Here is a 13,959-nt window from a genome sequence, read left to right as displayed (position 1 = left end):
AACATACTAAAACTGACCTATCGTTCATTAAGAAGCTATATTTCCTCAACTTTAAACTTATTACAGTGGTCAGTGAAGCAGAATCCAAAGATCTTTAAAAAGAAACAAGAAAATTATTTCAATAATAGCAAATAAGGCTCAAAAACTGGAGTCCATTATCAAAATTAAATTTTGGCCATGGCCTGTGTGGAGGGTGACAGCAGCTGAATCAGCGGCCATGAAGAGGCCTCTTTCTCCGGAACTCTGTGGCGCCAGGCGGCCGGGCCCCACCTGCTTCCTGCCTGCCTGTACTCTCAGCTACTCTTAGGTGCCAGAATACTTCTCTGCAAAAAGCTAGCTACTTCTCCCCCTCAGAAATCCTGCCTCTGCCTGCCCACCTATTTTGTCTGTCACTGCACTACTGTTCTCCTTCATAGGAAATATCAAGACTTGTGATACTGACTCACTGACTCTAAGTTCCATGCAGGCACGAACCAGGATGCTCAACCAGCCCTGGCAGACCCAGAGCCTGCTAGCATGGAGGCAGCCACGCAGGAGTCTCGTCAAATGCACCAAGGCTGAAAACGCTAACTACCTTTTACTCTAAGGGTATGTACGCAAAATGTATACAAAAATCCAGTAAGAGAAAGGAGCTTCTGATCACAAAAGCACCTTCCCCATTCCTTTTTAAGGCAACTACTTGTTAGCATTTCTGTTTTCAGTTCTGGTAGTTACCTCCAAAATTCTAATTGATGCGCTGTTATCCCTTGCAGCAGACCATCAGTTACTGCTTGCATTCCTCTCCCTTACTCCCAGAGACCAGCCCCACCTCCTCATCAGTGGAATGCTGTCCAGTCTCTCATTTGGCCCAGGCAGACCAGAGTGTTCAGGGATTCATGATCACCAACATGACTCATGCAGGGCCAATCGAACGCCTACCTGAGGGGCTGAGAACACAACCTGCTAGAGGCCATCTTCTGCCACGTGAAAAGAGCCCACCAGAGAACAAAACTAACACAGAAAGTGGAGATGAGACTGGGCGCGGCAGCTCAAACCTATAATCTCAGCACTCCGGGAGGCTGACGTGGGAGGACTGCTTGAAGCCAGGAGTTAAAGACCAGCTGGGCAACATAGCAAGACTTCTATGTCTACAAAAAAAATTTAAAACCTAGCCAGGCATAGCGGTGCATGCCTATAGTCTCAGCTACACAGAAGGCTGAGGCAGGAGGAACTCTAGAGCCCAGAAGTTTGAGGCTAGAGTGAGCCATGATTGCACCACTGCACTTCAGCCTGGGCGACAAAGTGAGACCCTATCTTTAAAATTCAAAAAAATTATATAAATTACAATACATTTAAAAGGAGAAAGCAGAGCTAAGATGCATAAATATACAAGGCAGATCACAGAATGAAAACATCAGATGCAGCCCCACCTACCTAAAGAGAACCAACTACTACTCTTGTCTGTACTTTCTAGGCGGTCAAACCTATCAATTCTTTCTCTTCCTCTAGTTTAAACTGGAGTTTTACCCCTGCAACTGAAAGATTATTGAATACAATAACCTCATCATGACTTGTCATGATTTTTAGACTTCAAACAACTTTAGACATTACCCATTAATTCCACCATAATAAAGATGAGATTTCAGTCATTTATACTACCTCCTACTAATCTGAGTTACATTTTTAGTTCTATTTGGATACCTTTGTAGCCTCTCTATTTTGGTCTGTCAACTTTAGATGATGTAATCGCATAACCTCAACAATGCTAGATGCGGATTTTAGTGCCCCATCCATTCCCTACCCCATCTCTACCATCTACTTCCCAAATTAACTTGGCTAATTTTCCTTTTATATTAATCAGAAATGAAAAAATTTTCATTCTGTTCTGAAACCATAATTAGGTCAGTAAGTCTTCAGCGTTTCAGTCACACATGGATTCCAAAAATGAAAGCTCAGGCAGTATTTACATTATGACTATGTGAATACAGTTCCCACCAGAGCCAAAGATCCTAGAAGGGTGGCATCTCTTTCTACAGGTCTTTGATTGCGACCCCGAAGCCACTTAAAGGAGAAGCTTTTTAATATCAAGGGTTCCCAACAGATCAACTGCTGGAAATCAAACCACATTTTGGCTTGCTTCATATTTGGACCATGACTTAATGCTGTTTGCTTTTCCTAGAGATTAGAATTGCCTTTCTTTTTGCTGTTGAGAGAAGAAAGATGTGCCTATCCCCTGTAACTAGTTTTCTAGCTTTTTACTTGCCTATGTAAAGCAAAGCATTCTCATTACAGTTGTTCTTCTTGGAAAACACACTGTCCTAATTTGGAGTGGTCTGTTTCTATGCTTGCTACACATCTGGCATCTTGTGACTTTCTCTCTTGGGTTCACTGTCCTTGTCATTTTCTTTCTTTAGAGACAGGGTCTAAATCTCGATTGTGACTCCAGGCTGGAGTGCAGGGGCACAACCACAGCACACTACAGCTTGACCACCTGGGCTCAGGCTTATGCCACTATGCCAAGCTACTTTTTTTTATTTTTGTGGAAATGGGATCTCTTGCTATGGTGTCCAGGCTGGTCTCAAGCTCAAGCAATCTTCCCACCTTGGCCTCCCAAAGTGCTGGGATTTCAGGTGTGAGCTACCATGCCCAACCTTCACTGACCCTGATCATTTGTAAAAGTGAAAACATGTTGGCCCTTCAAATCTTTAAAACAGGAGGAAGCTCTCAGGTTTACCTTTTTTTTTTTTTGGGAAGAGGCAAGGTCTCATTCTGCAGCCCAGGCTGGAGTGCAGTAATAGCTCCCTGCAGCCTTGAACTCTTGGGCTCAAGAAATCCTCCCACCTTAACCTCCCAAGTGGCTGGGACCACAGGCACATGCCATCATACCTAGCTAGTTTTTAATTTTCTTTGTAGAGATGGGGGTCTTGCTATGTTGCTCAGGCTGGTCTCAACCTCCTGGCCTCAACTGATCCACCCACCTTGACCTCCCAAAGTATTGGGATTACAGGCGTAAGCCACTGCGATTAGCCCATCTTAACCATTTTTAGGTCTTGTTTTGTTTTTTTGAGGCAGGGTCTTACTCTATAGCCAAGGCTGGAGTGCAGTGGCATGAACACACCTCCTGGGCTCAAGCGATCCTCCTGCCTCAGTCTCCTGAGTAGCTGGGCCCACAGCCATAACACCATCCCCGGCTAGTTTATTTGTACAGATGAGGTCTTGCCATGTTGCTGAAGCTGGTCTCAAATTCCTTGGCTCAAGCAATCCTCCTGCCTTGCCCTCTCAAAGTGCTTGGATTACAGTCATGAGCCATTACACCTGGCCCATCTTAACCATTTTTAAAGGTCAGTAGCATTAAGTACATTCATAATGTTATATAACCATCACTACCATTCATTTCTAGAATAACTCCTTTCATCTTGTAAAAGGGAAATGATATAACCATTAAAAAATAACTCCCCCTCCCCCACAGCCCCTGAAAACCACCATTCTACTTTCTGTATCTACGAATTAACTACTCTAGAACCCTCATATAAGTGGAATCACACTGTATTTGTCCTTTTGTTACTGGCTTATTTCACTTAGCACAATGTCCTCAAGTGTCACCCACGTTGTAGCATGTGTCAGAATGTCCTTCTTTTTTAAGGCTGCATAATATTCCAGTGTAAGTATATACTGACTTTTGCCTATCCATTCATCCATCAATGGACACTTCAGTTGCTTCCACATTTTAGCTACTGTGAATAATGCTGCTATGAATACTGGCATACAAATATCTTTTTTTTTCTTCTGGGTATATACCCAAGAGTGGAACTGCTGGGTCATATGGTATCAAGTTCACCCTTTTTTTTAAAGATGGAGTTTCGCTCTCATTGCCCAGGCTGGAGTGCAATGGCGCAATCTCGGCTCACCGCAACATCCACCTCCCAGGTGCAAGCGATTCTCCTGCCTCAGCCTCCCAAGTAGCATGCGCCACCACGCCCAGTTAATTTTGTATTTTTAGTAGAGTTGGGGTTTCTCCATGTTGGTCAGGCTGGTCTCGAACTCCCAACCTCAAGTAATCTGCCTGCCTCAGCCTCCCAAAGTGCTGGGATTATAGGCGTGAGCCGCAGCACCTGGCCGGTATCAGGTTTACTCTATCAGCAACAAACATTTCCAACTGGCACACTGGGCAAGGCAGAGTTTCTACCAGGCAGCACAGCTCCTACACTCAGAGTGTACAGCGCAGAACGGGGAATGAGATACTCTGGGAAGACTAATGTGATTCACCTACCAGACTTGAAGATGTGGATCAGACACATGAGCAGCGTGCCTAGTTCTTGGCAATAGAAAGTGTGTTGTTGTTCACTCATTTCCACCTTCAGCTGCTTTGTAACAATGTCCTCTAAAAGAATACCAACCAGTTGTAAGAGAAACCTTCCAAGAAACAGAAAAGGATGACAATGAATTAGGTGACTACTATACAGCACTTATGCCAAGCATATATGAAAATATATATACGGTAGATGTAAGGGAAGTAAAAATCCAGGCAGAGTACAATAAACAGGTAAAGTGAAATGCATAATGCCATTGCTCTGGGTTCAGTCACTTTGCCTCTCTGTGCACCACCTTCCTCGCTGAGGATAAAATGGAGGCAGCATTTTTTTTAAGCTTTATAAACTGTACAGCAATATACAAATATAAGCTGATCATCTGTCACAGAAATTTAACGTATCATCGGTTTTAGCCAGCTGCTTCAATGTGACAGAGGGAAAGCCACGGGCTGCTGCTGAACCTGCAAACAAAAAGATGCCCAGCAGGCTTACTGGGCTCATCTCCATCAACAACACAGGGCATCCCCGCCGATGACAGACCAAGTGACGGCTGCATGAACTCAGTGAATGCTCGGAATCCATCAGAGGTGGACAGAGACCCATCTGGTCAACAAGCATTTACGAACGCCTGATCACTGTCCTCAGGGAGCTTCCAAGCAATGTATGAGGGAAGACAGGATTTGATACTACAGATATTCAGTGGAGGCCAGCCGCCTTGCAGGGAGAAGTATTTTATTACTGACAGTGCCTAAAACTGCCAGCACATGGTGAGAATAAATATAAGACTCACTTTTAGTGGCTTCTCTTGGGTTTTAACTTTCCTGAAGGCAATGCACCCATACTGTCTGCCCCTAGCACAGACACCCCACTGCCCTGCCCTGCCTGAGATGAGCCACTGCTGTAGCATCTCCAATGAGGACAAGAGACAGAACATGACAGAACCTCAGGAGAGGTAAGAACTAAGAGCCACAGATAAGGACGGATTAGAAAATTACACTAATACAAACTACTTTACCCAACTCAGAACTGAAGTGAGACCAAGTGTTATTCCAGACTTACTGATCACAAAACACCACGTGACCTCCCAAAAGGCATGGATTGGTTATTGGCTTAGATATAAAGCATACCTTGAAAATGTTTCTTCTGGCAAATTCTTTATTTGTTTCCCTTCACTGTGTTCTTCTAGTGTTGAATTACTGTCCCCATCTCTTAACCTATTAATTACTGGACAGGAGATTAAATATGGAGAGAAGGAGAGCTCCTGAATACGGGAAAGAACAATATCTTCAGTTGACTGGGAAATCAGAACCCTCAAAATGGCTAGGATTCCCGATATCCACAGTTGAACGGTGCTCACAGATGCCTAAAATAAACAAAATACTAAGTCATAGCTGAAGAAAAATGGAAGATTAAATTTCCCCCAATTGCCAATTTTGTGAAAGAAAACTGCCCCTATTTTACCATCCTACCAATAAATCTGTCTATCACTGAGTCTCAAAGTGTGGTCCCAGAGAAGCAGCTTTAATATCACCTGGGAACTTATTAAAAAATGCAAATTCTCAAGCTCCACCCAAACTGACCAACTCAGATATTCCGGGGGTGGTCCCAGCAATCAGTGCGTGAACAAGCCCTCCTGGTTCAGCTGCTGAGCCAGGCAAGACTCACCATTGTGTTTGGAGTGACAAACATACTCCGTAAAAGCATGTCCACTGGACGGAGAGAGGAAGGGGCCAAAATCTCAAATAAAGTATTTAACACTCCAAGGGCTTCATGAGAGTCAATGTGCATCTGTGGAGTCAAACACCACAAACATTTCTGTGTTAGCCAAAAGAAACAGCTTCCTATACATCAGTTATGTGACTCGAGTGCAAATTACTGTCATCATCTCATCATTGCCTTCCCCATTTAAAAGCATTTTAAGTTTAGTGGTGAGCAAAGCAAACATTTTTTAGAACAACACTGTATCAGCTATTTTTTCCCACGATGGAAATCTTTTCATTTAGATTTAGGTTTGTTTTTTTTTTTTGAGATGGAGTTTCGCTGCCCAGGCTGGAGTGCAGTGGCGCAATTTTGGCTCACCACGACCTCCACCTCCTGGGTTCAAGTGATTCTCCTGCCTCAGCCTCCCGAGTAGCTGGGATTACTTTCTATAAAAGACTCAAATAAACAAAAGTGTGAAAAAAATCAACTGATACAATCATGACCAACATTTTGGGAAGCAGTCTTCCAGGCATCCCTTTGTACACACACACACAGGATAGTGTGCACTCTTCCTTTTTTCTCTTTCTGCACTCCATCCGTCCCCCAACAGTTGTAACAAATGCTAGCAAACTGGCATGTTGTCCTTTTCTAAAGTTTCCTGTAACCATATCCCTGCCCCCTCACACCCAGAGGTTTTGTTTCAGTTGTTCTGAAAAATCATAAATCATAAACGTCTCTGCTTTTCTCACTTAACAGTGCAATGGAAAACTCCCCAGGCAAGTGGCTGAACTTCCTTCCTCCCTCCCATTTCTTCCATTTCTTTTATTTCTTTATTTGAGACAGGGTCTTGCTCCATCCCCCAGGAGTGCAGCGGTGCGCTAATGGGCTCAAGTGAACCTCCCACCTCAGCCTCCTGAGTTAGCTGGGAATACAGGCGCACACCACCACACCTAGCTAGGTTTTGTATTTCTAGTAGAGACAGGGTTTCACCATGTTGCTCAAACTCCTGAGCTCAAGCAATCTGCCTCCCTTGGCCTCCCAAAGTGCTGGGATTACAGGTATGAGCCACCGCACTGGCCAGAACATTTTTAATGATGCAAAATAGCCCAAGCTACAATAGTCTAAGCTTGTATCACAGTGTGTTCAACCATTCCTGATTGACAGTGGGCATTGTTTCCAATTGTTGTTACTACTGAGTGTGTATACACACAGTAAACAACTCTGCAAAGAGATGTGTTTTTCAAGGCACAGATGTGAAGCTCACAGCACCAGCCACATCTTACAACAAGGGAACAACCGCGCTTCTGAGCTCCAGGATTCCTGCAACCTGGACCCTCACCTGTGCCCACCAATTCTGCCTCCTCCCCAGCTCCTTTCAGAGAACCCACAGTGCTCTGTCATCCATGAAGCCAATCCTGACCCGTGTCTGTGAACACCACGTCATGAGCTGATACTACCGGTTTGCTTCTGCCCTCAGTGCGTAAACAGGCCCTAATTTCTGCCAACTTAACCCCTTGCCAACTCGTCTTCTCCTCTGGCTACCCCCCTATTTCTCCATCCCCTCTTCCAGTGAAACCTCTTTCCAAGTCTCTCTCCTGTCCTTTCAGGAACACACTCCTATTGGGGTTTGGCTCCCTCTGCTCCTCCAAAACCACTCACCAGTGCCCTCGGCGCTGCCAAATCTGGACCAAGTTCCCAGGGTGCTCACAGCAAATGTGGCCTTCCTCCACAAAACGCCTTAACAAATCTTGGCTTGAGGAACCCCGCAGCTGCCGGCTCCTCCTGCCCCAGCACTGGCCCCCTCACCTCCCTGACCTCGGAGCTGGCACTCAGCAAGCTCAGTTCTCAAGCTTCTCCTGCTCTCCCGCCAGGCCGGGTCCGCTGTGAGTGGACATCTCAGATGCTGACTTCCTGCCCCAGTCTCTCAACAACTCCGGGCTCAAACACCTGATGGTGACCTCGACTCACTAAGGACCTATGGGGTCTCAACTGCTATGTCCAGATAGGCTCTGACCTACTGCTGCCCCTGATGTCTGCCCCACCTCATCCACAGCCACCCTGTCCTCACCCTGACATCACCCCCGATGCCCTGTTCTCTTCACATCCCACATCTAAGCCACCAGCAAACCTTGCTGGTTCTGGTTTCATGCTGCCAAGGGACGCCCACTCAGGCAATTCCACTCCACTTCCGGGCCTCACACAGGTGGCCCTGCTCTGCCTTCACCTCCTCCTCAATGCTATTCTCAACTCAGGAGTAAGAATGAGCCTGCTAACGCCTACATCACATGACGGCAAACCGTCTCAAAGCTCCTCCATGCTGGCCTCACCCCACCAGGCCTCGCGCCCTTCCATCCCCATGGCGGCCCCATCCCTAGCCCCACTGCTGGTACCCTAACAGCATGTCTCCCCCCAGGGCCTTTGCATTGCTGCTTGCTCTGCCTGGAATGCTCCTTCCCCAGGTATCGCCTAGGCTCAGCTCTTTCTGCAAATTCACTCGAGTGTCACCAGATCGCCAAAGCTTCTTCTCATCACCAACTGAACAATGCCATTCACCACACTGACACTACCTACCTCTGTTCCCTCCTGGATTCTTCCGTACAGTGATCCTGATCATTCGACATGGTACAGACGTCACTAATTTGTTTTTTACTGTCTGTCCCCTCACCCTCATCCCAACAAAATCTTTACTCCAAGAAGGCAGGGGTGTTTTCTTTAATGTGCTTTGATCACTGATGCATGTACTGCCAGTAAGGGGACAGTATCCAGCACTACTTCTGAATGCAACGTGCATCTGTGCTGAGCCACCTGGCAGGGCTGTGCTAGTGTTTCATAAATGTTTTAACACACAATTTCCACTGCGGCAGAAACACAGTCAGATATTGGACCATGCATGCAGGCCTTCAATCTCCACGCTACTCAGATTATGCACAGAAGAGAAGGGAAAATCTTCCAGAGCATCACTCTAAAACCATGTGCAGGCAGGGAGACCCGACCACACTGAAACTGCTGCCAATCTCACCAGAAGCCAGGTTCCCTGTCCCACTGTCCAACTAGTCTCAGGGTAACATTCCGTTACGGAATCAGAATGGGGGTGCAGGCATGAAGGCAGTAGCCATCAATATCACATGGCTCTAAGTTTAAATCAAATGCCAAAAACCACAGACTACCTGCATATACAGAGTAGCTGTTTAATCAAGATAAACAAACATGTATTTGTTGAGTCCATTTAAAAGGCAACCTCGAGCTTTGCCAGACAGCTCATGAGATTTTCTGGCAGAGTTGCCTTGAGGAGGTCCCCACCGCCCTTCTCTGTGAGCTACAAAGATGCTGCTACACTGGGGGCACAGCGGCCTGTGCCTGACGGAGGCACGCTGCTTCTGAAACCATGGGTAAAAGGCACTGCCAGGCCATTTCCTTCCACTGCATTTGCAGAAACAACAATTCATGCCATTGGATCATAAAAATTCTGATTAATGACGGATTGGCCAGGCCAAGTGGCTCGCACCTGTAATCCCAGCACTTTGGGAGACCAAGGGTGGTGGATCACTTGTGCCCAGGAGTTCAAAACCAGCCTGGGCAACACGGCAAGACTTCATCTCTACTAAAAATACAAAAAATTAGCCAGGCATAGTGGTGCACACCTGTGGTCCTGGCTACTTGGGAGGCTGAGGTGGATGAATCACGAACCTGGGAGGCAGAGGTTGCCGTGACATTACACGACTGCACTCCAGCCTGGGTGACAGAGCGAGACCCTGTCTTAAAAAAAAGAAAGGGAAAGGAAAGAACTAGAAAACAGCTAAATTACAAGTAGAGAGGTAACAAAAACAAAAATCTACCCACCAAATAAAACACTGGGTCGAGCAGAATGCAGGAGGCAGTGCAGGAGGTAAGGGCACGGGCTTTACAGTCAGCCTTGGCCCGCCCTCACCCCAGCACTCCAAGCCCATGTGCTGCCTGATCACCCCCAGAACCTCTCTGAGCTGGGGGTTCCCCCTGTAAAGCAGGTGGGCAATACCAAGCTGAGATGGCATTGTGAGAAGAAATGAAGTCAGCTGCCCCATGACCAGCAAGCATGGAGAACTGCCGTCAAAGCACAGCTCTATCAGGACTGAAGACATAGCTGATTCCAGCCACCCGCCTTTCACAAGGACCTTAAGTTACCATCACTATGCAACCATGAGCCAAGGTTCTGCGCACAAACCTGCTGTTTGGCTAACATTGGGAGGATGATGTCAGCTATCTGTCGAGACAGTCGTTTCCACTTGTCTTCATTCTCCTTGTGGCACTGCTGCAGGACAAGAATGAACATCTCCAACACCTGCAAGAGTGTGCACAATTAGAAAGTCAGCTGCCAAGAGGTGCCTTTCCACCCCCAACGCGTCCACCTGTCACACTTGTCCCAGCTCAGCTGGAAGACTCTAGGATCCAAGCAGATGTGATCCCAATGAGGACAGGGGGACACTGATGCAATCGCCACTCTATGACACGAGAAACGATGGGGAATCAGAACAAAACACTCTCCGTGAAGCACGCCCAGAGCTCACTGAACAAGTGCCTGATGAGCTCCTCTCCAGGACACCCACCCACCCAGCCAGCTCTGCTTGTCATGACGGGCTTGCCAGTCACTCACTTTTGTGAGCGATCACTCTTTATGATACATGGACTTTTTCATTGCAATTATGTGATTTAATTGGGCATTAAGTATTTAATTAAATACTACAGAGATTAAAATAAGAATGAACAAAGAAAGTGTTGCTGTTTATGAGAAAAGCTTATGGCTTCATAAAGATTCAAAGACAAACAGCTAAAAAGAATTGACAAAATAAGCCAGGGCTAGACAACTGTCCAAGTTAAACGAAAGGAGAAATCATTAAAAAAAGCTGGGTTTCTGCACTCAGGCTGCCTTGAAACATCTTTAAATTCCTATGCCACCTTCAAAAAACAAAAGCAGAAGTCAGCTCAAAGAAAAAGACCTTAGCCCTATGTCAAAATAGTGGTAAATAAATTTACAAATAAAGTTTTTATTTCAGAGTTGAGATTTCTATCATTTTTCAGATTTCTACCATCTTGACCAACACTGTCAATTGATTTTTTGGTCCCTGTTTTGGAAAAGAGGGCCTCACTGTCTTGAATGATCTGGTGACTCCGACCAGGAGTCAGGTGGCCCCCTGCGGCTGTGCCCACTTTGAAGATAAACAACGACGACACCTTCTGCCCGTCCCCCGGCATCTCCCAAGGCCCCAGAAAGCTAAACGCTGGTTCAAAGCAACACTGTTAACAGTGAGTGCTACTCTGAACTGGTTAGCAAACAACTAGACCACACGGCACTTCCTTCCATCTGTATGGGGACGATCAAGTCTCCACGACAGTCCCACCACACATTTCTCTTACCTGATGGTACTGGATGAGTCTCAGTAACATTGACACCACCACCTCTTTTTGGGTTTCAAGCTCTTTCCCCGCATCGGCTTTATTTGTTCCTCTTAATACAAAGAGGTCATGGACTATGGGCTGCAGGGCCGGTATGGCTGTGGGCAAAAAAGGGCACCCTCATCAGGCACTTCATGGAAATTACATTTGGAAAACTGCTCTCAACATTTACAAAATGCTTTCAAGAAATAAAGAAAATCCTTATACAAACTTGGTTTATGATAAGAGATGAATTAAGGTTATCAATTAATCATTATACCATTGTGGAAGGTCAAGGCTCTTCCTCTGAGCACTGATCATTTTGTGATGCCTTCTAAAAAAAAAAACAACTAGGGCTCCTGTAATTTAACATCACTTCTGAAAAAAGGTAACTCAAAAAGTCAATCTGAAAATGACAAAGCTTTCCAAACAACCAAAACAGCAACTTTCCTGGTCTCAAGATTAATTTACTTGGTTCATCTGAAAAGACAACAAAAACTGCCATATAATACATTTAATGAAAGCCATCGGATGATGATGCTTTTCTCAGTAAACTCACTTTCTCATTAGATAAGGGATTTTCCCCCAGGTATTGTTTTGGTCTAAACTAGGAGTCAAAATAATTGGTCTACTATGACTACATATTAAAAAATCTACAAAACCCATTTCATTGGCACACAGGAGCCCTCTGAACCTCAACGGCATGCACACACAGAACACTGACCCCTCGGTGACACACCTGCACACACACAAAGGCACACTCTGACCCCTCAGTGTCACACGCACACAGAAACACTCGCTGACCCCAGTGACACGTACACACACACATACACACACAGACACGCTCTGACCCTTCAGTGTCACATACACACCGGAACACTCACTGATCCCTCAGTGACATGTACTCACCCATGCACACATGCCCAGAGACACACTCTAACCCCCTCAATGTCACACACATACAGGAACACTCAGTGACAGGTACTCACACACACACGCGCGCACCCAGAGACACACTCGGACCCCTCAGTGTCACATGCACACAGGAACACTCACTGACCTCTCAGTGACATGTACTCACACACGCACACGCATACAGAAGCACACTCTGACCCCACAGTGGCACACACACAGGAACACTCACTGATCCTTCAGTGACATGTACTCACACTTGCACACACACACACAGAGGCACACTCTGACCCCACAGTGTCACACACACAGGAACACTTACTGATCCCTCAGTGACATGTACTCACACTTGCACACACACACAGAGGCACACTCTGACCCCACAGTGTCACATGCACACAGGAACACTCACTGATCCCTCCGTGACACGTACTCACACATACACATACACATAGAGGCACACTCTGACCGCTCAGTGTCACACAGACAGGAACACTCACTGACCTCAGTGACACGTACGCACACATGCACACACACACAGAGACACACTCTGACCCCTCAGTGACACACGCACACAGGAACACTCACTGATCCCTCAGTGACATGTCCTCACACACACACACTCACACATGCACGCACACACACAGACACACTCTGACCCCTCAGTGTCACACAAACACAGGAACACTGACCCCCAGTAACACGTACTCACACACGAGCAGAGACACACTCTGACCCCTCAGTGACACGCACATACAAGAATACTCACTGACCCTGTCAGTGACATGCACACACATACACACACGGCACACTCTCATGCCTTAGTGACATGCACATACAAAATACTGACACCGTCAGTGACACACACACACATGGCACACCCTGACCCCTCAGTGAAGGGTACACTGCAACCCTCTTGGGACACGAATGCACACAAACACTCTGACGTGTCAGTGACATACACACTCTGGCCCTAAGACATGCACACACAGGAATACTCACAGACCCTTCAGAGGCACACATGGAGGGGCACACTTTCTGACCCTCTCACAGATGACCAAGCTTCCCAGCAGAAAGTGCCGAGTTTGGCTGCCTGCTGATTCTCTGCCAGAAGACCCTCCAAATCCAGGAAAGCAAAACACCTATGCCTTGAATAATCTATACTGTGGCTGTGTGAAGCTGAAGCCCTTGTGCGGCCATGGCAAAGACTAACCAGCTTAGCTATGTAAAGAGTGAGAGGTCAGCCAAGGCCCTGCCTCAAAACACAGCGTGGTTGATGCTCTCCTGCACACACGCTGAGTGGAAAGGACTAGGCAGTAGTGCTATTGTCACATCTAGGGGTCTGCAAGGGTCTCGGGATGTGTCCCTGTCAAAGTTTAAAAGCCTACAGATTCCAGCAAAGGAGTCAGGGAGGGGTCAGCAGGGCAATGCTCGAAGTCCAGTTCAAAAACCTCAAAGAAAGATTGACGACTCATTTACAAAACCACAAGAGCTCCTGCCACGGGCTGGGAGCCTGCACAGCTGGCCATCTCCTGGGGTCCTTATTTAAGCTCCAGCAAAACCATCAGGCAAAACAGAAAGCCCGAACCAAGTTAAACTGTATCTCTAATGCCACTGGGTGAGAAACCAAAATTTAATTTACGGCAAG

At 46.5% G+C, this 13,959-nt stretch overlaps 1 protein-coding gene across 3 annotated transcripts in view; it reads right to left on the bottom strand.

The window, feature by feature from the left end:
- HTT (huntingtin) overlaps nt 1-13,959 on the bottom strand; it is a 153,332-nt gene that overhangs the window by 49,395 nt on the left and 89,978 nt on the right. For all 3 annotated transcript variants that reach the window (XM_032254023.1, XM_032254022.1, XM_032254021.1), the window contains 5 exons: nt 11,382-11,518; nt 10,192-10,308; nt 5,955-6,077; nt 5,417-5,652; nt 4,250-4,392 (listed from right to left, as the gene is read on the bottom strand). In XM_032254023.1, the coding sequence (XP_032109914.1) occupies nt 4,250-4,392; nt 5,417-5,652; nt 5,955-6,077; nt 10,192-10,308; nt 11,382-11,518 (756 nt within the window). The remainder of the gene's footprint in view (nt 1-4,249; nt 4,393-5,416; nt 5,653-5,954; nt 6,078-10,191; nt 10,309-11,381; nt 11,519-13,959) is intronic.

The sequence above is a fragment of the Sapajus apella genome, unplaced genomic scaffold, assembly GCF_009761245.1.
Source record: "Sapajus apella isolate SASKATOON/1434 unplaced genomic scaffold, GSC_monkey_1.0 scaffold85, whole genome shotgun sequence".
NCBI classification, from domain to species: Eukaryota; Metazoa; Chordata; class Mammalia; order Primates; family Cebidae; genus Sapajus; species Sapajus apella.
This window is presented reverse-complemented; position numbering and strand designations above follow the sequence as displayed.